Source organism: Onychostruthus taczanowskii, unplaced genomic scaffold (genome assembly GCF_017590055.1).
Source record: "Onychostruthus taczanowskii isolate IOZ18803 unplaced genomic scaffold, ASM1759005v1 scaffold10, whole genome shotgun sequence".
Taxonomy (NCBI): Eukaryota; Metazoa; Chordata; class Aves; order Passeriformes; family Passeridae; genus Onychostruthus; species Onychostruthus taczanowskii.
The window spans coordinates 8,473,769-8,500,107 of NW_024496526.1; the positions used below are offsets into that span (position 1 = coordinate 8,473,769).

The following is a 26,339-nucleotide window of genomic DNA, read 5'->3' on the forward strand; positions in this document are numbered from 1 at the left end:
GCTCCGGCCCCGCCGCCCCCGCTGCAGGCGCCACCCCCGGCGGAGCGCGCCCGGCTCGGGGGGACAGCGGCTGCCGGCGCCGCGGCCGCCAGCGGCTCTGCCGCGCTGCTCGCCCGCTTACAAGTAGCTTTTTTTATTATTATTTTTGCTTTTGCTTTAGGGCCTTTTATTATTATTATTTCTTTCGTTGTTTTTCGCAAGCGGGCCGGTGGCTCCTTGCCATGAGCAGCCCGAAGGCAGCATGAAAGCGGGCAGGCGCGGCTATCCCGCCCGCTCCGGTGTAGGATGGCTCCTGGCGAAGTGCTGCTGCTGCTCCTGCACAGGTCGGTGGGGACCGCGCGGCGGGAGCCTGGCACGGGGGGCTGGGGGCGTCGGGGGCTCAGCGGTGCCCTCGGCCGCTGGGACAGAAAGGGACAGCGATGTCCCCGGCCTCTGGGACAGCGAGGGCCAGCGGTGCCCTCGGCCGGGGACAGCGAGGGCCAGCGGTGTCCCCGGCCGCTGGGACAGAAAGGGACAGCGGTGCCCTCGGGCCCGGGGACAGCGAGGGACAGCGGCGGGTGAGCCGGTAACGAGCACCGAGAGCGGGAGCGCAGGAGTTGATACAGTTTTATAGTAATAGTTTGACATTTTAGCATTGCTCGTAGAAAACTCTCTGGGACTGTAGGTCAATAGGGCCGGGAGAAATATTTGCTTAAATGATTTTTCTCCCCCCGCCCCCCCTTTTCCTTGCTAGTCTTTCTTGGGCTCGAGTAAGAGCAAAATGCTTTGAGAACATCTGTTTCTCACAGTTCACAAATCTCTGAATGGTGATGGGGGAAGGTCTGGGGAAGCTGGCTGAGCTGAAATGCTGAGAGAGATGTGGGAAAGCCAGGGCAGCTGGAGTGCCTTGTAAAAATAAAATCAAAATCTGGCTTTCGTGTGGAGCAGCGCAGCTCAGATGCATTGACTGAAGGTTTCCCAGCCTGCAGTCTATGCTGCGATATGGCCCTTGGACTTGTTCTGGATAATGTGAGGTTTTGCAAAGATCTGCTTGTGGTATCTTGATGTTTCCTGTTCTCTGAATGGCCAAGGAAAATGTCTTGAAAAAAACTTGGCTTTTGTTTTATGCTTTTTTTTCTTTTTAATAACTAAATCTTTCACATGCAGTCTTTTGGTAACTCTGGAACCCAAATAAAGAGCAGATAAAGATGACACTGAGGAGGGGTGGGCCTGCTCGTTACTTGAGGCACGCATTTGCAGTGCAGGAACCCTCTTTCCCCAGTTACTGAATTAGTCACACTTCTGTGGTGACAGCAACAAACTAGTTTGTGATGGAGTTTGCCACTACTTCGTAAGATGTGATCTTTTTTAGCCTGGGGAGAACTCACGGCTCACGACCTCATGCCAAGGAAGTGATTCTTGAGGTCAGTGCACAACACCCCGCTGTTTTGCAGCCTTTAAGAAGGAACATGCAGTCTGGTTGTAGGGGTAGGGCTGCCTGCAGAAAGCTGGTGGTACTAAACCACTGGGAAAGCCAAGTCTCTTGGACAGCCCATGCTTTAATGTGTTGGCCCATGCAGCAGGCTGGAGCAATATTCAAGCTCTCTGACAGAGCTCTGGTCTTGAAAATGTTGATTCTAAGGGATTAAAATCTCCCTGCTGCCTGTCCTGCCTACAGAGGTCTGTAGAAGGGGGAAGGGGAAACAGCTGGCTCTCCTCTCTCCATTTGAAATGTTAACTGTGTTTGCAGTTCTAGAGTACTGGGTTGGTAACAAAAGGTGTTTTGTGATACAGATTGATTTACTTATTTCTTATCCTTGGTTGTAAACTTCGGGCAGAAAGTTCTAAAAGGCTGTCATTCTGTGTTTATTATACAAACCAGAGATCGTGGAAATACTCCCTGAATCTAAACAAGTACCAAACCTGACATTTGACAAGGGATTCAGGTGCCCCAGATTACAGCATCAGTGTGCCCTTGTTGGCAGCTTCTCCCATTAAGCTTGGAGATGTTTTCATGTGGCAACCAGAGCTTTGAAGCTCTAACTTCATGTATTCTGTGTTGTCAGCGATCACCTGGGGGGCACACTGATCATCCAAGGGCTTCTCACTGATCTCAGTCTTGCAGTGCAAATAGGTGAACGTAGTTTGTATTAAAGATGGGTGTGAAGCATCTCAGAGCTGTTCTCAGTGCTGCCCCATAGGTGACCTTGCGTTTTTCTTTGGACATTCAACTCTGCTTTTTCCTGGTGCCAGTGCCTGTGTATCTTGATGTTTTGTAACAGCTCAGTAGGATTTGTTGTGTGAATAAGAACTGTCCAGTGAGAGAAATAGGGAAAATGAGCCTGCATTCTGGTTCAAACACAGGTTTTGTGCTCAGATAGTTGTTACGAGCTGCATCATTGCTTTCCATGGAGCTTGGAAGTGATGTGGATGCTTGATCTCCTAAATAGCAGCAATAATGCAGAGCTGAAAAAACCCCAAACCCAGGGTCCCCTGTGTATCGTGAAATACGTAAGTTTTGTGTAACTGGGCATTTCTCTGAAGTATTTTGACAGATGACTCGAACTCTTTTGCATTAGTATTCCACTGTCTACTGCAGCAGTAGAGATGCTGCTTTTTTGCTTGTTTCTCTTGGTGAGTTTCTGATCTTGTCGGCTTTGCCCATGTACAGAGCTGTTGGGATCCATCCAGAGAAAGCAACTGACAGCACTATTTGCAATTTTGCTCTTACCCTGATAGTTGCCTGCAGGAACTAAATAAGGACTACTTCTCTGTTCTGCAGTATAGAGAGATACGAATCCTAATATAGGAGTGCCTCAGAGCAAGTCTGTCACTTGCTTTCAGCCATAAAAAGGGGTAAGTGAGGAGCAGCACACTTGCATAGCCTTGAGGACAGTGGCCTTACTAAGCCAAGAGTGTGCAAGCGAGGCTTTTTGCTGTATCTCCTAAATGCAGAAGTGCAAAGTGACCTAGTGTAATAGAATGCTTTTTAATGCTGCAAAACTGTCCCTGGTAAGAGGGTTCAAATTCTGAGGGTCATCTTATAGCTAGAAAGTCATTGAACTCTCCTTAGAAATCACTCTAGGATTTGTGATTGAATATACCTTTTTTATTTTTTTAACGTGAAATCTATCTCCTCAGTTATCTGTGTAGTTCAGATTAGAGATTATTTTAAAAGGGGAAGGAGGTAAAAGAAAGAGATGGGAGGGATTCCTGCTTTGTGAAATGTCTTTTCTAATTCAAATGGGCAGCTGCTTGCCTTGGATGTGAGAAGATCAAAACTTTGCTGTCTTCAAGCACAGAGCCAAATCCAGTGTGTGAGTGCCATTCTTTTGCACTACCTTCTGCACTACACTTCTGAAGCTGATCAGTGAATGGGAGCATGGACATTTGGTGAGACTAAATTCCAGGCTCTGGTGCACAGGGAGCTGTAAAGATTACCAGTGTCTCAGATTTAACCTGGAAATTAAATTCTGTGTGCTGCCTTAAACCCAGGGCCTTATTTAGAGGACATTTTTTTGCAGTAGTTCAGCTCATTCAATTCTAGCCCAAACTGGAGCATGCTGGGGTTTCACTGCCCTAAGGGACACCAGGAAGGTGGAAAGCACAAACAAGGTGTAGGAAATGCTTTTCTTTGAGCACAAGGAGACAGATGTTCCCATCTGCTGGACTTGAGCTGGCTGTGAGTGTACCAGCTACAGACGAAGAAAAGGGTCTGTGGTTAAAAGTAATGAATTGTCAGAGTAACTTTAGAGTTCACATGAGTAATATTATGCTGCAGCATGACTTCAGGTGAGAAAATAGTATGCTTTCTACTTGAGGGTAGCCAGAAACCAGGAGGATGCATTTAAAGGGATGCACTGTGCTGGCTTTGGTAAAGAGCACATCCTCTGCCTCCTCAAGCAGTTGATCTTCTGAGTAGGCTGCTGGTTGTATGCAAACTTCTGATACCAGAACAAAAGAAACTTAATCTGAATGTCAAACCATAAATCTCAGTGTGATAAAATTAAAAGGTTAAGTGAGTTTCTGTTTATGCTAAGCTCCTAGTAAAGCTCTTATTTTAAATTTTCTGTCCCTCCAGTTGGTCCTATCTCCTACACTTTTGGTCTTCTTTCTGCAATTTTCTGTTTTACTGTCTTCTTTTTCTTTCTCTCCTTCCTTCCTTTTCCTCTTCTTGCCTAAATTTTTGATTTGTTACTGGATCTTTGCTGTAAGATGAACAAAGAAAGCTTGTCTTGACAGAGTGGTGATGACTTCTGTGCAGTGAAGGGGGCTCAGCCAGCTACCCTGTTCATCTTTCCTAGCTGGGCAGAAACAGAGCCTTAACTGGAAGTTAAGAAAACCAGCATCATCACAAGGTCTGTCAACAGCACATTAATAAAAGTTATTTCTTCATTAGGTAAAAAGTGAGATCTGATGGTGCTTTTTATAGAAGGTGCTGACACTGTTAGAGGGAGCTGCAGAGCTTTGCTAAGGGAACTGGTACCTTTGTGCTGAGTGGTAGCAAGAGAGTGATCTGCAGTAATATATTCAAGCCCATAACATTTCCTAATTTGAACATATTTTATTTAGTGCTTCAGGCTGAGCCCTGGATGCACTGTGTAAAGCATAATGGAATGCATGGCCAAAGCAGCTCTGTCAAAATTGAGGCAGAAGAGAAAACAATAGTAAAATAAAGGGTGTCACCCAAAGCTTGCTTAGCTTCCTGGTCTTTCTTGAATGAGAAATATGAGGAAACTCTTAGGTTTCCCAAATAAACTCCTTGGGTGATGTCCATCTGTTGCTCATTAGTTGTATCTCAGCAAAGTTAAGAGGATCAAGTGTACTGGTCCTCTGTAGGCAGTCTCCCTCCCTCTCATGCCAGAGTTGAGCTCTGCTCTTTGTCCTGGCAAATTCATGAGCAAATGGCTGTGGAGAGGTTTGCAAGAGTTGTTGTTATTTCCTTCCAGTTCTATTAAGAGAAAACTGGTTAGCCCATGACAGGAACATCTCTTCCAAGTCCTGTTTTCCCACCTCTGCAGGCTGAGTCAGGAGTCAGAATAGGTCATAGCAAAGAGTTATTGGAAGGGACAAAAGAGTTGATGAAAATGCTGCTCAGTTGAGCAAACAGGATTAACTTGACAAGGTGAATACTGTTAGCAAAAAAGAAAAAAAAATCACTATTTTTGTTGGTGTGAAACTGCTTTCTCACACCTGCTCTGCACCTTCCTGACACACAGTCCTCAGTTAAGCATGTCCCAAAAGCATGACTGACAGTCCCCATGCTAGTCTTTTGTGGTAAATATTCTGAACCTCACTATTCTGAACATCTCAGCATTTGTGTGGCAATGACACCTAGGAGGAGTCCAGGAGAAGTCCTGGGGCTGTGAGTAACCTCTGAGTATGGACAGTCAGAGGAGAAGCATGGCCATGGCTCTGCTGCCAGGCTGGGGGAACAGTGAGTTCCGTGTAGGATTACTTAGTGTTATATCCTACCTGTTTGCAGGAGGGCTTCTTGAGGGTGGGAACCTTGCTCACAAAGACAGCAGGTCATGTTTTCAGTGGGTCTGTATTACTGTCAAAAATAAACTGTCCAAGAGCACAGAATGTTTGAGCTTTTCAGAAGTGCTGGTTGCTGCGCATGACTTTGTGCTCGCTGCTCTCCTCCACCACCAGCCACTTTGTGTAAATCGAATGTTTATCATGTCAGTGCCAGTGTTGGGATGCTTTAGTAACTTTCTCTCAGTTTCCAAGATCCAAGCAATAACAGTGTTATTATTTTCTCTCTTGAAAGTTACATGCACTGCTAGGCTGCTCTAACTCTTCTGACACAAGCTGGCTCCTCAACCTCTGGCTTCATGTGTCCCTGTTGTGACTAATCTTGCAGCCTTTTGACATATACAAGATGCAACAGAAGTGGTAGAGAAAATAAACTTTCAGAAATTAATTCATATATGAAAAATAGATAGCAAGAGCTTCTGTGAACATCAGCTTTCAGTTACTGGTCTGGGCGTGAATACGTGGTGGGGGATCCTTATTATTTGGATTGCTTTGTTGTTTTCAACTTTCATAAATTCATCCAGCTTTAAAGAAACATGGGATTTGCTTTTATGCAGGCAAAGCTCCAAAACTTCCCCTTTACTCCAAGGAGCATATTAGAACCCACAAGGCTTTATTCATCTTGTCAAAAACCTGAATAAAGGAGACTTTATTCTTAGGAAAAGAGAACAGATAATTGTGAAAAATATAGCTTGGGTAACTCTCCCTGCTCAGTGTGAAGACGTGGGGTAATTAAACATGCTGTTTTCCTATAAAATAAGTGCCAGATAGATGTATTGTTCAGGAATTCAATGCACGGATGCTGAAATAAAATCTCTCCATTTTGAAGTGAAACAAAAAGGGCAGTAATTTCACATGACCCCAGAAGGATTTTGTTTGGGTTTTTTCCCAAACGGTTATGTTTCAGCACACACCTTGTTAAAACTTGTGTGTGTATTAGGAAAACTAATCTATCATTTCAAACTTAAAATCTCCCAAACTTCCAAAGTTTTCATTCTAAAAATAGCATCAAGATACTTCTCAAGCACACAGAACACTGTTACATTTCTGTTAACAGGCTTTAGGAAAGCATTTTCATATTTGGCAAAAAGTGCAATTTCTTTTCAAAAGAGAGGAATTGGTTGGGCAGTTAGTGATTACAGCAGGAATCTACAGATCCTGTGGTTTTCAGTTCAGTAAGGAAATCCAATTTTCTGCCAGTTTAGCCACTGCATCAGTTGCTATTGCAGAAGAGTTCAATTGCTAATATTGCATCACACAATTCTGTGTCATGTGAAGTTACCTTTTAATATAACTATAGAAGCACATCTGGATGTTTTCTTAAAAAAGATGCATAGATCACAAGTAGGACTTCAAGAATTATTAGAAAATAATGAGATTATCTCTAATGAGATAAGCTTGAAATCATCTCCCTTGACCATTCTTTGCCATTGGAAAACCACAAACCAAAAATTAATGTGTTTGCTCTTAGCTCCCATTGTTTGATGTGGCTGTTTATCGTGAAACACAAACCAGTCCTTGAATTAAAGGTAGTTAGTGCATCCCATTGGGTCTCCTGTTCAGTTTGACCTGCCTCACATTCCTTCAGTCCTGGGCCAGCCCCACAATGCTCTCCCCAGCAGGCTGAGAACTTGGGAATCACACACATCACCTGGGTTCCCTTGATATAATGAGGGCAAAATATGAAAATGTCTCCAGTGAAGTTCTAATGAGATGAAAAATAGAACCTGCAAGCTGAATTACAGCAGTTAATAATGGAACAGCCATAGGAGTTTTTCTCTTTGATGGGGAGAAACCCATCATATACACTTCAGTTTATGTATTTGTAATTTATTTTTTTTTATAATGTAGCACACATAAGATTATGTTGCAGAAAGTCCTGACTGGATTTTACTCCCTGACCTCCCAGTACTTCCCAGTGGTTGTGGGTGCTCCTTTACTGTACAGAAACCGTGGCTACTTTTGGGAAATGGAAAAAGTGTGTCTCCAGTTTTGTGTCTTGCCACATGATGAATCAGTAATTGCTATTCTGTTGCCCTTATTGCACCCCAGTGCACTTGGTTGTCCCATGTAGTACAGCCATTGCTAGTCCTGGGGCAGCCCAACTGCTTTGAAATCTTGGATCCCCTGCAAAATGATATTCCAGGCTGTGAAGTTCCATAAGGGAGTGAAGCCTGGGAGCCAGACCTGCTGGGAACCCATTAGCAAACATTATCCTGAGAAACCAGTAGGTGGTTTCTTCTGGAGATTATTATCTTTTGTATTGGAAGCAAGTTAAACATGGAAATTTAAAGTTGCTGTGTACAGGAAAGCACAAGTATGGTCTGTTTGAGTTTTGAGCAAAGGTCTCATGTTCACTTGCACAAGAAAACATTGAAGTAAACATTTGGGAAAGTGATGGGCTGTGACTGACTGTGATGGTAAGGGACTGGATTTAGTGACTGTGGACGTATCTCCACCATTTTCTGAGAATTTTTCCATGTTCATTTTTCACATGAAGCAAGCAGCTCAGAGCAAAGAAGAAAGCTGGGAGTGGCACATCCCCAGCTACAGCTACATCTTCTGAGGACACTTTTTCATGTAGTTGTGGCTTGCTGACAATTACAGCTACAGACTGTAGCAGCCAAGGACCTCTTAGGCTCTATTGGGTTTGTTCTCATCCCTTCTTAAGGCATGTGCAGCTTTGGTGAGCAGATCCTCAAGATGTGGTACACTGTAGCCTCTCTGAAAACACTTTACAGCTCAGTCAGCACTTAGAACCTTCCTTGAGGTCAGGTAGGAAACCAGTGACCAACTGAGCATCAGATCATCAGCAGTTACAGCTTCCAGATTGATACTGACCAGTTGATTTCAGCCTCTTTGTGGGCCAGCATGTCCTGGGAAGCACACCAGGCGTGTACCCCAGATCACCTCATTCCAGGGTGCTGGTTGACTGTGGCCAGGGCAGCAGCTCCTGCTCCTGCAGTGTGTGTCCCTGCTCATGGACTGCAGTCCTGAATCCCATCTGTCCACACTGAGCACCCCTGATGAACAAGGCTACAGCTCTCTGCTGCCACGGGAGCATGAGCCAAGGAAGGCCAGGGGAAGTGTTGCACAACTGGTATAATTTCACCACATGCTGAATAAATACACTTTTGAGGACTCTTTTGAAGAGATGTTGCCTAATTAATCCTGCAGGGGGTATAATATGTATATTTTTGAAATCCAGTTTTAGCATCATGCAATTAGCTTTTATGGCCTAGGGATTCTGATTTAAGACATTCTTTAGCACTAATAGTAATCTGTTTTAATTAGAAATGCAAATGTGTTTTAGATCCAAATGTGTCTGAGTGGTACAATGTAAAATGGTGATTCACAGTGAATACCGTTGAAGTGCCTCAAGTCTGGTATTCTTTGTACCTTCTACAGTTTGAACTCTGAGGATCAACACAATGTTCAAACGTCGCTCTCAGCTGAAGCATGTGGAGGCTGAATAGATTTCCTTAGGAAATGAAATAAATATTAATCAACAGGGATTCTTTTTGGGACAGCAGAAGGGAAATGATAGCTTTAGGCAAGAAGGAGTCAAGTGCTTTGAATGTTAGCAGTAACTTCAGCTCCACGGTAGCAGAGCACAGCTCCTGCCAGGCTGCAGGTGCTGAGCAGAGGGCAGCATCTTAGTTGACTTTGTCTTGGTATCAGAGAAATTACCCAGGATTATCCAGGCTGCTCATGGTAGGGCATGCTGTAAAATTTGATCTGGCAGTATGGCTAAGACAAGCCTACAGCAAGGCAAGCTCCAGACAAACACTGAAAGGCTGATGCTTGCTGAATATTCCCTGAAGTCACTTGTCCTGGAGATACTAAACTGTCAGGCAGGTGATGTCTGTGATCAGACATCTTGAAATGCAGTAACAGGTCACCTGTATTCAACAAAATCTTTGTAGAATCAAAGAGCCTCTGCTACTAATCCTTGCTGTTGTGTTCAAGTGTTTCTTTTTCTTGCTTCCTTTGAAAGATGGAGCCAAAAGAAAGTAACCACCCAGCAATAGAGGAGATGGCTTTTGTAATGGAAGTTTATTAGACGTGTTGCTTGGTAGAGCATTTTTCAGCTGTTTGAGAAGGGACTCGGTGATGCAGAAGGGAATGAAGCACTTTATGCAGGGCACCTCTCCACGTTTCTGCAAAGCCAGATGTAGATATTTTTCCCATAAGGAGGCTGCTGGTAAGGAGCAATGATGTAGGCAACCTAAAAGTGTGGGTGGCTGTGTGTGGCCCTTCAGAATTCACAATCAATCAGTTCCTTAGGACTAGCCTCGCTGGGAAGGCTGGTGTCTGGGTCAAGGCACTGGCACAGCTTCAGGGGGCCGAGACCTCGGCAGGGTGCCGCAGAGAGCGAGCTCTCCTGTTCCCATGTAGCAGATGCTCTCTGAGACTTCAAGTTCCTGTCCATCCTTCTTGCTGACGCAGATAGAGTGTAGTAGTGACTTTGTCACCTGAAATTTGATAAACTTGTTGACTGGCGTGACAGGGAAGCTTCCTCACAGAGCTGCTCTGTGCCAAGCTGTCAAACGAAAAACCAAGACGCAGATTGCGTGAGCCTGTTATATGGGACAGCAAGTGGTGTTCTGGTTTTGCTACTTAAGCTGAATGAATTAAAGCCTTCCACAAGCCTAACTGATAGTCTTGAATGTGCAGTTAAAAGTCTCCAAGCTGCTTAGCCATCTCCCTGTGCTGTGTTCAAAGAGCAAAGTGTCACAAGCACCAGCAGTTCTTATCTGTGTGTTTTATTTCCAAACCGCTGTTTGCATTGACTTCATTCATTCCTTCTTTTAATTCATCCCAATCAGTACCTTTGCTGTGAGCTTGTATTTTCTGCTGGCATTTCTGGAGGATGAGGGCGTGGAGGAAGCTGCTTTGGGCACCAGCCCTGGAGGCTGCAGCTGCAGTGTGTCTGTTGTCAAACACCCCAACCCCGTTGTTCTTGGTGGTTACGTGGTGTCCGCTCCTGCCCTGCGCCACTTGCAACTTATCCTTATTCCGTTCTTTTCTTTTCAGGGGCTGTCAGAGCCTGAATAATTTAAGAGTGAACAAATGAGAGACGTTCATGGAGGACTCTGTTCTTACCTAGGCACAAATTGACAAGCATGTAGATTGCCTTGGGTTTCCACTGCACCTACCACAACTTTACTAAGAGAAAAGTCCCCTTTTCTAAACATCTGTGTCACTCTTGCTTAGTAAAGTTATTCAAGATCAGCGCCTTTGGAATTGGTTGGTAAATGGACAAAGACTTTCTCTTTGCCTGGAGCTCCTCACAGCCTCCAAGTACCAAAGAGAACTCCACAGCACTAGAAAGCAAGAGGCAGCTGCTGAATGTTGGAAGCTACTGCATTTGGCAAAAGAAGCTGATGCAAAGATGCACACAGTTGTGTTTGTTTGTTCTGCTTGTTTTCTGTGCTTTCCGAGCCCTCTGTGTGCCTGGAAAGTTTAATAACTTATCCCTTCTTTCTCAACATGCAGTTTTTCTTCCTATCCCAAAAAGCTTTGGGTTCTGTTCTTGCTTTTTTTTTATTTTTCCAATTCCAAGTTTGTCACTGATACTCTTCTGTTGTTTCCATGGAGAATTGTTTGGGTACATAGCCACAGCTTCCTTTGAGATAGGGAGACCTAAATATGATACTCAAACATCATTGTCTTCCCTCCTCTCCCCCCATTTAGCAGAGTGGTCCACCTAGTCACAGAGGTTGCTGACTTCAAGTATAAGGCAAGGGTTGACCTTAGCAATGATGTCATTTAACTGAGTAATTACTTCAAAATTCTTACAGTAGCTCAATTTGGAAGCTGCTGAATGAAGCTGACCCTTGACACTTGACAAAAGAATAAGGCTTGTGTTTTACTAACAGCTGCTTGGAAACCATGTGTAATAAAGTTTGTTTTTGTGCCCAACATCCAGGATAAAAGATGGCATTTGCTGACTCTGGTACCCTTACGCTCCCAGAAGAGCAGAACTGCTTTGATCAAAGTTTAAAAGTCTGCTTCTGTGTGGGTGTCTAAGCATTTCACAGTTCCTTATGCTAAAAGTAACAGTGTACTTGCAAAGGCCAGCAAATGCTGCTCTCGTTCAGCTTCAAACACATTACATTTTCCTCCTTGTCATCCCATATAGCTTTTCATAGAGTTTCAGGGTTAAAACTTTTTTTATGGAAGATGCAAAAATCTCCCATCAAAATATATCAAGGGGGATTTTTGCTTTGTGTTTGGGGCTTTGTTATTTTTGCTGCTAGCGACTTATTCTGGAAACTTCAGGTTTGGAGATGATTTTATTTTTGTCACAGAATGAGGACAGTGTAAATACAAAATGTAAAGTAGAACTGAGAGAAGTGCTTCAACAAGTTGTTTCACTACATTGAAATAAATGTTGATTTGTTCAAAAAAAAAAAAAAAAGCATGCCCTTTCTGGATCTTGTTAGTCTTGACTTTTTATTTCTTTTCTTTGCTAAAGAAATGCGTGCCTCTTGACTTCAGCAATGTGCTCACCCAGCTGTGAGGCATTACAGGAAGGCTGCTCCAACGTGCACTCCCAGCAGATGTGTTGGACTGGCTGTCACTGTGCTTGGGGCTGGACTGGGACCTGTGCTGGGCACAAACTCGAGGCAGGGGAATGGGTGAATGAAACCAAGTGCACACAGATACGGCACCTGGCCTCCAACTCTGCTCTGTGGAGCAACTGCTCTATTTCTGAGCTTTTCCACACCTTTTTATTCAGTAAAAGCGTGTTCTAAAAAGATGTTGCTTCAGGTTTCCCCCGAAGGTATGTTACTGCCCTGCCTTGACTCGTCTCACAGTGTTTTAGGATAGGAGTATCTCACCAACAGGTTGGTGGATTCACTCTGAATATTTGTTCTCTTATTATTTTTATTGTGAATTCACAGCAGCTTATGTGGGGGCTCAGATGGGACTCTGAAGCAGAATGAATTAGGCTGGTACATTGAGACAAGAAGGCTCAAACTTCCAGCCAGAGAAGTTGTAGATGCCCATCTAACAGAACAGTTGCAAGCTGTTCTGTGGAAACCCATTGGAGAGCAGGACACTCAGAGAGAAGGACCTCAGGTGGTTCAGCTGCCCTTCAAGCACTTGGTGCCATGAGGCTGAGTTGAACACTTTCCTGAGGGTCTCTTTGGAGGCACAAACGTGTTCTGCCTTCATGTTTAGCCTCCTGCTTCAGCAGCAGCTCCTGAGTTAAACTGGGTTTCCTTTCTGGAGGAAACGAGACCCTGCCCTATATTCACTTGAGGACTCATCTTGCTCTTTTCCCCTTGCCCTCTCTGTGGTCACCTCTGATAAAAGCCTGAATCCACATGAAGCAGCGGATACAAAAGAGAACTTGTGCATTTGTTCCTCTCACTAGGCACTCTTGGACAGCACTGAAGTCATGTTTTATTTCAGCAGGCTCTCTCTCTCTCTGTGCCTTCCCCTTGTGCTGTTTTTGTCCCTGGAGACCCAGCTCACTCATTCAGCACGCTCTCAGGATTTCAGTAACTTCTCTTGCAAGGTCTCTGGGGACCATGCGCCTCTGTGCTGTTTCTCCAGGCTTTTGGTTTTATCTCACTCTTTGAAAGTTTCCCAGAACTGCAGTGACTTTTCTCTGACCTCCAGGAACTGCAGCTCTTGAGCCCTGACACCCCGACTGGCACAACGAAGACCTGGAGACTACTTTGGGATGTCAGCTTTCCCAGCACATGTTGGATGGAAGCTGCATCTGAGCAACACCAGCTAAAAATAAAAGCTATTCAACCGAAGCTAATGGCAGGTTGCCACGAGTTATTGCTCATTAAAGTGAATTGACAGATGCTTAACTTCAGCTAATCATTCCCCGCTGCGAGATCAGCCTGGTATGAAACGTACTCAAATGTGGGAAGGGGATTCGCAATAACTAAATTTAGCTGAGGGTATAATTTCCTCGGACTCCCTCTGTAGATAATGGAAAGAGAGAGGCTCCTAGGGGGTGTGTCCCACTCTGCAGCGCCCTTGGGCAGAGTGTGCACAGCTCCTTGACTGCCGAGAGCAGGAGATGAAGCTGCTGCCTGCCACAGAAATGAGTGGCTCCAAGTGACAGTGTTTACTCACCCCAGCTGGGTGAGTGCTTGTTTTCCTCACATTAGGTTTCAACCTAATGATCAGAAAGCTGAATATTGAAGCCCACAGGTTGGTGACTGTTCCCCAAAAGCAAAACCCATATGCAAAATCCCTCTGGAGCATCCCCTGCTTTGCAGTGTATGGTTAAAGGAAATTCTGCAGGTCATTCTCTATCTCAAAGCAGCTCTTCTTTCATATTTCCAAGAAATGCCAGCTATTCAATAGCAAAACAGTGTGTTCTAAATGTTGTGTGAATAATTTAGATTCTAGTCCTTTTTTCCCCCCTGTTCTTTGGAAGTTAGTCATGTTTGCGTGCTTGGCAATGAAACGGAAAGTCAGATTTTGAGGTTTTACATTACAGTGATCAGAAAGTTTGTCCAATATGTCTGCTGCTTCCTCTATTGGACTAGAAACTTTTTAAATAAAATATTTAACTCCATACCGTTATTCTTGAGTTTGGACAGAAGTAATTTCATCCATGTAAGTGGAGTTGTGAGAGCCCTGCCAGATTGATTTGTACCTTTTGATGCTACTTCCCGCTTGAAGCTTCAAATGATAAACAGAAAATTCAATTGAACCTTTTCAATTTGCTCATTTCCAGGAGATTGTGAATTTAGTGAGAACATTTGAATCTCTGGACAAAACCTGCATTTAGATTTAGATGGCATAGTATGGACGTGTCTGTACCCTCTGGTGTGAAGTTCTCTCCTCCGCGGTCCCATCTCATTTTTAGCTTGAGCTGGAGCACAGGGCAGGTCTGTGGTTGGACACGTGTGGGGCTGCTGAGCAGACCTGGGAGCGGATGGAAGTCTCCAGGGCACATTTTGCAATTCCATTGCGAAAGTTTAATGTACTTCTAATCTAAAGGGCTTTTCAAGCCAGTTGTCCTCTCTTTTTCTGACATGGGCACTGAAATTTTGCTTGTGTTCACTTATGTTCTTCACTAGAGCCTTTTTCAGAGGATGTGTCTGAGGAGACAACCTATCTGTTGACATTAGAAGTTGTAAGACATATTATTTACACTGTTAACACCCAGTGTTTTTACTAAAGGAATAGCTGTAAAGTGACTTTGTATTATCCAAATGTTGTTGTCTCCCAAACTTCTGCAAATCCATGCCAGGTTTTACAGGCAGAATGGGCTCTAACGCTAAAACCAGGACCAGTACGGTCATCTGCCTAAGCCACAAAGTTTTGTAACCCTGCCTCGTGCCAATAAAAATGTTTCACTGGGCATGTTTTGGACATTCAATACAAAAGCACAGAAGAGATCAAAGAAGCAGTATTCGTACCTCACTCTGCCATCTTTGCATCCATCAGGTAGAGCTTTAGTCCCAAATCCCTTGTGCAGATCCAAGGGGACTCTCAAAGCACCATTTCCCAAGGGAGAGTATAAAGCTTCAAGGGGCTGAGAACTGTGAACTGGAACCTTCAGCCTGGATGGTCATGGGGGAGCTCTTGGAAAGGCCAGGAGAAGGTGCATTTTGATGGTTTAGATGGTTCTTTTTGTGTAGTGTGAAGCACTAACACGGAGGCTTTGTTTGTGCACAGGATGAGTCTAGATGATTCCTGCTTTCCAGGATTTTTTGGGATGGAGATTCCTGTTCTTTAGGAAATTTACTCAAGGGTAGACTAAGTTAGTCTTTTACCCACATCTGATTAAATTCTGTCTTTGTCAGAAGTGGTGACAGAAACCACTGAATGTGGAAAATGGGATCTATTTAGCACAGCAGAGCTGATTTATGTGTTCATCAATCAGATTGTCATTATTGGCTTTCATTCACAAGTGGCATTATCTCTGTAAAATAAAAATTGTTGATTTAAATGCACATGCTAGTAGGACTTCAGAGTTCCCATTCTGGCTCATTTTCTTTGACTTCTGTGGAAAAATCCTTTTCTCTCAGGCTGTTTTTCTGGGATGTAAATGGAGCCATAGATAAATCAGAAAAGGATTCACCTCACTTAAAGCAGTACTGTGCCCTGCTCTAGTCTCCTGTTTTTATAGCTGTATTCTCTATTATCTTCTGGTTATGGACACATATTTCTTTCCTATCCTTTATGACCTGTCATTATGATGTATCAAATAGAGTAGACTGATGTTTTTTCTGAGTTGCTCTGAGAAGCCTTTTCCTTTCCCTGTTAGAGACCTGAGGTCCTGCAAAGGAGTCTGGTACTGCCTGAGCCTGATCAGACAAACCTCCCCTCCCATGTGTGCTCTGGGGAACAAGGAAGTAAAAATAAAATGCCTTGTATTTAAGTTCCAACAGGAATTCCTACTGACTCAAATGAGACTATTACTGTGCCTCTAAAACCTGGTCTACGAGATTTTAATTCTTCTTTTCACCCAAGGTTGCACAGAACTGGAACCTTCTATTTTTCAAGTACAAGAGCTGTGCTTTTACAGATGTCTGTTCATTTGACCAACAATAACAAACATTTCATGGCTGCAGTGGTGCAGAAGCTCTGAATGTTAAAGCCCTTTGGTCTGGCAGAGTATCTCTCACAGTCCTCTTGCCAGAAGTTTCTTGGAGGTTTACTTAGGAGTGTTTTGGAAACCATCATTTCTTCTGTCTGAATGAATGGTTTGGCGAGGAAATCAATCTAGCCACACGAGTCTGCTGACCTCCCTACACCCTTTTTGCTTCACCAAATACCTTTTTTTAGCTGTGTGTCCTGGGACATTGGTGGGAGGAGAGCTCCTCATGGCAGACCTGCTGCGGTGCGGGGACGGCCGCTGCTCCTCTGGTGCTCGCGGGCTGCAGCAGCTGCCTCAGTTATCACACAATGAGCTGCTGCATCTTCCCCAAAAGCTCTCTGGCTTTTCTTAAACAAACTGTCTCCAAAGAGCTCTACTAATGCAGTTTGCAAAGCACATATGTGCTAGTGCTTTGCAAGAAGAGCACAGTAACGTGTCCTTCTCTTCCGCTCGATCCACCTGGTGTCTGGGTCTCGAGCCAGTATCAAGTGTCATGATTAATATGTTTGTAGCCATGTGTGCCGCAGAAGCAGAGCTCACGTGGCTGAGGAGGTTGTCTGCAAGGTCTTTCCTGGCAGATTTTTTTGTGTTTCTTGTTTCTTTCTCTCATTTTGTGAGCACTGCTCTTCCTTCAGCTCCAATCCTGCCTCTGCAACCATGTTGATGTGACCTGCTTTATGTGCAAAGGAGATCATTCTCAGCAGGGCTGGCAAACTGCAAATGTGACTTGCTCACAAATGTATCCAAATTTTCAGTTCCTTTGAAAAAGAAAGAAAAGGTTATGAATATTGTGTGTGGATTCTTGGTGTGGCTTTTGGATAAGGCACATTTGTAGCCATGGGAATTGGGATGGTGAGATGAAGTGCTTTGTACCAGTGTCGGGTGTGGGCAGAGATAAGTCACCCAATGTTGAAGGGCTCTCATGGTGGCTAGGGAGAAGGGAAATTCATGCCAGCCTTTCTGTCCCACCTCCCTGCCTGTTCCCCAGCTAGCAGAGTCTGCCTTACCAGGCAAAATAAGGCCATGCTTCCAGTCTTGGTTGCATGGGCCAGGCAAAGTGTGGGCTCTGTCCCAGGTGCCTTACCGTGCTCAGCCTGGGCAGTTCAGCAAACAAGGAGAAAGAAGGGAACTTCATATCTGACAGGGTTGCATGGCATGACCAGCATGCAGTAACCCTTTGGTAAACAGCCTTTTTCATCACCAAAGGCATGACCTTGAGCAGGAAAATCCAGAGCCTATTTCAAATGGGATCATTGGATAGTGTTAACAGCCTCCTTCTGGAAACCTGTGGGTTGGCTTTTGTTATGGCTGGTGGCTCTGAAACTCTGATGTTCAGTCTGCAGAGGGTTCCTGCCTCTGGGTGTCAAAATTATGACAAGCAGGCAGGGTGGGCTGTGGGCCAGCTTGGGACTAGGGCTGGCTCTGCCCACATAGTGCCTTCCTGGGAGTGAAGGATTACTGACCATCACTTCCCCAAGACAGCAGAGCAAAGAGTGCCATGGCAGGAGGGGTGATGTGTGTCTGTCCGTGCCCCAGCTGTGGCTGTGGTGCTTGGCAAAGGAGAGGGAGGCAGGAAGTCTGGAGCCTGACCCTGCTGGTAAAACCTGGGGTGTTTTCTGCTGGGAAGAGACCCTGCCCATTCACAGGCATCGTGGTTCCTGGACTTGGCCCTGCCTTGAGCCTGCTGGGCTGAGATAGGCTTGGCACATCAGTAATAAACTCTTGGGGTTGTCTCAGGCTTCATCAGTCTCCCTTCCCTTACCAAAAGTTAAATTAGCAAAGTGCTGTGGACTGGAGGTGGGATTTGGACTGTGTTACTTACACAGGTGTAGTAAAAACCTCTCTGTACATCAGCTGAGATGTGGTGAGATCAGCTCATCCTTGGTTCTCCTCTTCCTCCCACTGAGCCCAATTCCAGCAAAAGCAGTGAGTCTGTGATACAGCTGCTCCCCCAAATCATCCTGGGAGTGGCAGCCCACAGAGCAATCACTTACAGCTTCTCCTTCTGACTGCAGCCCAGCTCTCTTTGCTTCAGGAATTCCCAAAGTCAGTCCTCCTGCAGCAGCAGTAGGAGCACGGGCACTCGAGGGCACCAGTCAAAGCCCCTTGGCCAAGAACCCTCCAGCTTCCCCCACCGCCTGTGGGGCTTTCAGTGCTGCCAGGGGCACGAGGGCACTTGGAAAATCAAACCCACCATGGTGAAACCCTGCATTTTGCTGACGCAAGGCATGCTGATAAACTCACAGAGCATCACGTGGAGCCTGCCAGGGAGAGCTATCCAAAGCCTATTGAGTGGAAGATAAGCTGGTCCCTGACAAACATTATCTGTCACTCGTTGATTTGGCGCTACTTCGCGTACATGAAATAACATCAGCAGGAGCTGGCTTAACCCAGGCCTTTTGGAGATAAGACTGCTACTTTGCCCTTACAGAGGAATGCCAGAAAATCCCCAGCAGCTCCACCTGGGATCAGCTCCACCTGGAACCTGTTCTCCTCTCAGTTCCTCTTGCCCTCACTCCTTTTGTCAAAAAACAGATGATGATTGAGATTTTCTTCTTGTCTGGGAAATTAACTTTGACTTTCTCTAGCTTGTTAAAATTATTTCTGTATGTTCTAAAATTTAACCTTTGACCTGAGGTATGTAATAACTTACTGGTTCAACGTCTGATTGATGCTGTGTATGGCTATAAAACATTCTGACTCTCACAGTCTGCATTGTGCAAGCTGGCAGACAAAGCAGGATGCAATCTCTGCTCCGTGCACAGATAGCTGCAAGCAGCAGCTCTGCCCAGAGGGGATGTGATCTCTGCATGCAGGTAGCAGGAGCTGGCTTCTAAAACAATAGAGGTAATGGTTCTCTGCAAGAGTAGCTCTCCATCAGCACGTGTGCAACCCAGCATCTCTAGTGGTATTTATTGCTGAATTGAGAATGTCTGGATGCAGCAGTCTATTTTCATGTGTTGTAACTTAGGTTTTCCGTTTCTGCTGGGACAGATAAAAGATTCAGAGATAAAAATGTAAAAATGTTTGATCACATCAGTTGGCTCTTCTCTGATGTACAGCCTGAGATGTTTCTTGTAGGAGTGTGACTCCTACAAGTGTCTGAATTTTGTAAAAAAATCTTCGTCTTAAACTATGTGGGATTAAACATCTCAGACCCTGATCGGGAGGGGAGGGAGTTGCCTTAACGTGATTTCAGAAAGTTAAAAGCAGGGCACTTATTCCTGAAGGGCAGTTGGGAAATCTTTGAGCAATTTGTTTGTTTTGGTTTTAAAGCTTTACTGACATTGGCACATCTTTGGTCTGTTGCATTTGGAGTAAGGAAGGTTGCAGCCCTTTCTGAGGTGCCAGTCTGGACATGTGTATCAGTAACTGAGGTTGGATGCAGTTCAGCAGAATCTCCTGCTTCCATATAATGAAACTATTTTTTAATTTTAAACGTTATTGAGAGTTTCCTTTGGTTTGAACAGTTTGTCATCTTTTGTAATTGTTCATTCCATTTTCTTAGTTCTAGCAAATTTGTGAACTCTTCTGACAGATTGCTTTCAGAGGCAAAGGAGATAATTTTAAGGTGCTTCAAAGTTAATAAGTAGTCTAAGTAAATCATATCACTGGGGTCGGGAAACAGCTGAGAAACAATTATGGAACCTGAGAATGTGTTGGTGGCTGTCAGGTCTCCTGTAGTAGGTCTCCTTTTTGTGCTTATTTTCTTCCTGGCAATTCACAATGACATTGTGGGAAGAAGCTGAGAAATTCAGCACTTAGCATGAAAATCAGGCTTCCATAAACAAACCTGAATAAAACCCTTCATATAAAAAACTCTGCTGTCTGCGATCTTCCGTAAGGACAGATAGTGCGGTAGGAAATGAGAGAGGTGTGTGAGATTGTGGGAAATGCCCATTGCAGGGCATATTCCTCTCTGTGGTGTGCAATAAAGTTTGCATAAAGTCCATAGGTCACAAAGCCTTTCCCCAAGGCAGGCTGTGCTCTCACGCTCGGTGCCGCGGGAGCAGAGGGCTGCTGGGATGAGGTCTCACCTGCGCCGTTTCCTTGCAGACGCGTATTCCGTCTCTGCCAACGACAACGGGGGCAAGTCTGACTCGGTGGCCAACTTACAACCTCAGCCATCCCTCAACTCCATCCAGAGCTCTCCGGGCCCCAAGCGCTCCACCAACACCCTGAAGAAATGGTTGACCAGTCCCGTGCGCCGCCTGAACAGCGGGAAGACCGAGAGCCACATCAAGAAACAGAAGAAGGTGCGAGATGGCAGGAAGAGCTTTGACCTTGGCTCACCAAAGACTGGAGATGAAACCACTCCTCAAGGAGACAGCGCAGATGAGGTGTGTGCTGGTGTTTCTTGGTGTTCCTTATGGGAAATAGCGTCTCCTCCATGGGGTGTGAGTCATGCTTGAGTAAATGCAGTTCCCGTAGGGTCTGGAGGGAACAGCGAATCATACATAAAATTGCATTGTTGCAAACAGCTTTATCATCCAAAGAGCAATGGAATGTGCAGGGAATAGTGCTTCACAGTTTGCATGTATTGTTGTCCTTTGATTAAGTTTTTTAATAGCTTATTAGAAAGCTGCCATGGACAGAAATGAAGTTACTCTTGAGCAGCTGTTATCACTTTTTGCTGAGGCTCATATCACCTTTATGCTACCGTGGCAGTGTAATTCCTTAATGAGAGAAAATACTCCAAGAAATAGCCATGTCTCTGTTAAATCTGCTATGTAGCTGTACCTGCAGTTTTTCTTCAGGCATGTTCTCCACAGAATGGTACTTTCCTGATAAAGTGAATGAGGAATTAAAAGCCAGCAATGCAGAAGGTACTAACTGAACACAAATAAGAGGAACACATTTTAAAAACTGTACATCAAACAGTTTTTATTGAAATGAAAAACAGACAGATGTAGCTGCCTTAGCTGTATGAATGACCTATAAACTGTATTTCTGTAAGCCTTAGAATGTACCAGGATTAAACAGCAAAACCTTATGTCTTTACTGCTTCTCTTCTATTACCTGCAATTCCCTCCATCCAGCACAATATTGAACTGAAAAGATAAAAGAATCCTGTCCCTGTTTCTAATTATATTTAACTTTTCTTCAGAAGAGCAAGAAGGGTTGGGGAGAAGATGAAGCAGATGAAGAGTCTCACACACCTCTTCCTCCTCCCATGAAGATTTTTGACAATGATCCAACCCAAGATGATATGGTAAGGCCTCCCTTATATATAATTTTTCTGTTTGAGTGCATTTCTTGCATAGCTATATCACAGTGGTTTCATGGTGGTCTTCTGGTATCAAGGGCCTAGACTTGTGGTTATAAGAGTCTCCTGTGTACAAATCATAATCTAATACCTTTCTCCAAGTGAATTTACAAACAGTGCTAGATAAGCAATTTAGCCCTGGCATCCCATTTCATGGCAGGTTGATGGTGTGCCTGTGCTGTGTGTGGGCAGAAACTCCCTTCAGATCGATAATGTGTGTTTGCTACGTCTGTTTGAGAAGTGCTGCTGATGTCTGCCTGTAGCAGTGGAAATGGTGTTTGGTGGCACCATGCTGGTGGTGGTAGTTCTCTGACATTAAGTCAGGATTTGCTGTGGTAACTGGCCCTGCAGCTGGCTTGCAGAGTCCTGTGTTGGACTCGGAATGAGAACCTGTGAATATGGCTGAGACAGTGGTTTGCATTCACAGCCAGTCCTGTCTGTATGTGTGCCCCCACCCTTTCCTGGTGCTGTCATCTCCCTTGTAGAAAACCATCCTCCTGTTTTTTAGTTTCCTGCCTTCCTGCTGGCATCTGTTTTTAGCACTGCCACTTCTGTGTTGCTGTCCTCTGATTGTAATTGCTGCAGGCAAAGAGGCAAGGATAGGGGAGATTAATAAATTGTCAGGAAAGAAAAACCAAAACAACCCAGAATGTTCTTGGGGAAGGTTCAAGCAGAAGTTTGGAAATACAGAGAGAGGAGGATGTAAATATTTCTGGGACTCAAGGAGCAGAGTGATGGAGTAAAGGATTTGGGGGCTTGCTGCTAATCTGTCAGGAAATGTTATGACACTGTGGTGGCAGCAGGAGCAGAAGGAAGCAGCTGGAGCTGTGGACTCCTGCCCTCGGAGTGCTCTGTGTGCTCATGGCTGTCTGGTGAGGGGCAGAGGCGAAAGGTCGACGGAGCAGAGCCCTGGTGGATCCATGCCCAGCACAATTGCTCCCAGCTTGTTCCCCATGGTGTTTAGCTAAATGTTTGGGGCTTTGTTTGCTTTTTGGGTTTGGGGAGATGATTTTATTTTGGTTTTGTTTTTAAAGAAAAACAGAAGTGCTGCAGCTCGGGTCACTGTTTTTGGTGTCCAACATGCCATGTGATTTCAGTATTTCTTAAATATGTTTCTGACAGCATAAATGTTATGGAACTAGGCTGTTTTCTGCTTCAGATGTCTGAGCTTTACAGAGTGTTTGGCATCCTTTTTCTTCACCCACTCCTAAAACAGAAGATTAAATGGAGCAAGATGCATCTGAAACCCCTTTTTTCCTCTTGTTTTTCTTGCCCTATTCAACATTTTCTCAGAGGGGTGAAAAACTTAAGCCCATAAGGTCCTGAATTTCCTGGCACAGGAGCACCATATTAGCAATGTTTGAGCCATGCTGGAGCTGAAAGCTCTTTAATTTTGTGAATTTGGGCACAGTGTCCTGCTCATGTGCTCCCTCTGTGCTTACAGGCATGGGCTTAGGCTGGCCCAGCAGCAGCAGTGTGGGGCACTAGCTATGGTGTGGGTAGGAGAGGTGACACTACAGGTATGGGAGGTGACACTTTTCCCTGAGTCCATCTGCCAGGCAGCAGTAATTGTGCCCCCACTTGCCCGTATGAGGCTCTCATAAAGACAAATTGCAAGATCTTTTTGTATTAGAAATTCATCATTTGCTTCCTGATGAATAGAAATACCCTATTTCTATTTGTCCCACTCAAAGCAGACTCTTTTCAATCACAGAAGTTTTATTTAACCCTGGAATTCTTGTAGGCAGCAAATGTTTTCATGCTTCCTTCAGAATCCTGCAGTTATTTACTTTTCAGAGATATTGAGCAATTTCAGTTAAAATAAGTGACAGCAACAGATGTTAGTGCCTCCAAAAATTGGACTCCTCCTGCTAGAATGGCTATGTTTGGCAGTTATCATCGATGTATTTGTCTGGTATCTCTTCAAAGTCCTTATTTTCAGTCTTTTTTTTTTTTTTCCTAGACACATCTGTCTGCATTGCAGGTGAAACAGGCAGGTTGAGTTTTTACATTAGTATGAGATTCCTGCATTACCAGCCTAATTCCTCAATTACCAGGCTGATTACCTGTAGTTTTTGTTGTTGTTGCAATTAGAACTGTTGATTAGATGTATTATTTGTGAAAGACATCTTGATGAATAGCAGTGTGTTCATGTTTCTGTTCTGTCACAAGGCTTCTGGTTAGAATTAATCTACTTTGCTTTTTTTTTCCCCTTCTCCTGGGCATGTGTCACCCAAAGGGCTGCTGAAACAGGGTGGCCAGCTGCCTAATTCCTGCCATGCCTTTCCCCCATCTCCCTCCCCAGCACTCTTAATCTCAGATGGGTGTTCGCTGGCACCTGCACAGTGACTTCACTGAAGTAGCTGCCCTCCACAATACTTTCATTAAGCAGCTGAGGGATGAATAAGCTTTTTCATAATTTATAAAAATTTAGCCATGCTTTAGTCTGTGTCAGCCTGACAACAAAAGGAGATTGTCCAAGGGCTTGTAGTTTTAGTCAGTGCTTGTGTTGCCTTTAGAAGAAATGTATATGCAGGTGAGCTAATAAATCCCAATTCCCATAGCTACCAAGTGGGTTTGGGTGTTCAGAGGTTTCTTAGGACAGCAATCAAGGGGTGATTTTGCCCTTGTAGAGCAAAAATCTTAAACTAAAACACAGTTTTTCTGCCCTCCTGTGCCGGATGCCCAGGACAGGTGAGACGTGTAGGGGTGTTTTATCTCCAGGGGTTACAGAGAGGGGACAGAAGAGTTTTAGATGACTGAAGTTGCATGAGTGGGAGATGTCATCCTAAGTGCATTTGGAGTTGCAATTGATCTGTGGGGAAAGGATGGGGGATGATTTGTTCCCCCCGCCTGAAATGCCGTGTGTACTTTCTGCTTAACTACTTTTATCAAATATGCATGTACGGGAGAGGGGGTAATTTCTTACATTTGCAGTAAGAAAATCAATTTTCTGGAGCCTGTAAGACCGTAGATGGCCTTAGAAGGAGGAACCAACTTCAAGTGAATTGTAACCTGTTTGTAAATGAGCTTCAGTTCTTTGATGCTGTTCCCTGGTTCCAGTCCTGGAGCTGCTGCAGGGAGATGTGCAGCCAGAAGTGGATGGCAATTCCGTGCTTGTCTGACACAGCAGCACTCGCTCACCTGACCTGCATGTGTCCCTCTCACCCTCCAGCTCCCCTTCCACGTTCCTTCTCCTGTCTCAGAAGCTTCTTCACTGACCGCTTGGTTTCCTTCTCCCTTCTCATCCTGTTAACTTGCTTTTCCTTTGCCACCTGGTGTCTTGCAGTCCTCTTCTTTGCTAGCTGCTCGACAGAGCTCCTCCGATGTCCCAACTGCTGCGGATCTTGTCAGTGCAATAGAAAAGTTGGTCAAAACTAAGCTGGTAAGTTTAGTGTTGTGAAAACCATGTACACAACAGGCCCAGTGTGACTCTGAGGAAGGGCTTTAAAGGCTACCTCTTGTTCTGGTTTCCTTGCTTTCTACCTTCATCTGCTCTGCTTTTATTAACCCTGTGTGCTCTGCTTCTCAGTAGTGTCCAATATTTTGCTCCCCTGTGGGATGAAGCCTACATTTCACATAGGCTCTGTGCTGCATAGTCAAAAGTCACTTCTGCAGTGGGCTTTGCAGAGCACGAGCTACTCTACTGTACAATTTCTGGGGTCTTGTTAGTATTCAAATATTTTACACAGTGGGATGTTTTGTTTGTTTTAAAGCGTGTTCTGAGGCACGGGGGTTTTACTACCCAGCGTGAATTTGTTTGGTGTTCTGGTTTCGATGAAAAGACTCTCTAAATAGTAGAACTGCTTGAAGTATCACAGCTGTGCTTTAATTTTACAAAGATTCATATGTCACTTTTAATCTGCCCTGTCAACTCTTTCTTGCAGGGAGTGGAATAAGCAATAAAAATGCCCTGGGATTAATTAGTTCAAAAATTTCATATCGTGTGTTCTCACTGTCTGATCCCCATGTCTGGTGGAGAAGGAGTAAATCCTGTCTCATATCTTGGCTGCTTTTAAGTTTTCCCAGTGCAGTTCAAAAATGTTAATATCAAAGCTACACCTTTTTCTACATGTCCCAGGACCTCTAAAATTAGCTAAATGCTTTCTCTGAATAAGTTTAACATCATTAACAAGAAGGGATATGATAAGCTTACAAGGGTTCATTTCCTTACATCTACTGGAATGATGAAGAGAGTAAAAAAAATCTAAAAATCCCCACAGTGATCATTAAATTACTGCAACTCTGAAGAAGCATCTTTACCTAGTGAATCATTTCAGAAGACTTTAGTATTTTCTCAGTTTAAGATGTTGGTACATGAGGAGAGTCAGCATTCACAGAGTGCTTGATAAGGCGTGACTTGTAAAGGAGCTCTTTGTGGCATGGGAAACCAAGAAGGCTATTCCCAGAAAATACACTTAAAATAGTTTTATTCCATTGAGGGACTAACAAACTGAAAAGTATTTCATTAATCCAGTCAGACATATTTTTTTGATGATATTTTATTTTCTCTCCTCCACATGCAGTCTGTTAGACTATTACAACTAATTTCAAGGGATTTGGAGCAAACATTAATTATTGTGGAACCTTACTATGTGTCCATCTATTTCCATTTTGTGTTTTATTTTACTACAAGGATCCCCCATTCAGCTTTTGGCAGAGGAGCTTTTAACCACATGTAGCCTAACAATGGTCCTGATTGAGACATCAGGATATTTCCAGATTGATTTGAAATAACTTGGAAGAAGGTTTTTTTTTTTTTTCTCAGATCTACTGGAACATCTTTTTCCAGTGGTCCTGATTGAGATATCAGGATATTTCCAGGTTGATTTGAAATAACTTGGAAGAAGTTTTTTTTTTCTCAGATCTACTGGAACATCTTTTTCCACCTTCTAACAAGAGGATGACAACTCCGCTTTAAGGCTTTTTTTGTGGGGTCCTACATCAACCTAAAACTAGTTTGGCTGT

General features: G+C 44.3%; 1 protein-coding gene and 1 long non-coding RNA gene across 11 annotated transcripts in view; both read left to right on the forward strand.

The window, feature by feature from the left end:
- KALRN (kalirin RhoGEF kinase) overlaps positions 1-26,339 on the forward strand; it is a 473,687-nt gene that overhangs the window by 396,858 nt on the left and 50,490 nt on the right. For 8 of the 10 annotated variants that reach the window (XM_041406207.1, XM_041406244.1, XM_041406235.1 and 5 more), the window contains 2 exons: positions 20,162-20,445; positions 21,213-21,317. In XM_041406207.1, coding sequence (XP_041262141.1) covers positions 20,162-20,445; positions 21,213-21,317 — 389 coding nt within the window. Of the gene's footprint in view, positions 1-20,161; positions 20,446-21,212; positions 21,318-24,660; positions 24,757-26,339 lie in introns of all 10 variants that reach the window. The other 2 variants (XM_041406297.1, XM_041406217.1) reach the window with 2 other exon arrangements.
- On the forward strand, positions 35-11,871 carry LOC121336811. The gene is made up of 2 exons (XR_005952821.1): positions 35-323; positions 10,555-11,871. It is a non-coding gene; the product is annotated as an uncharacterized LOC121336811 (long non-coding RNA).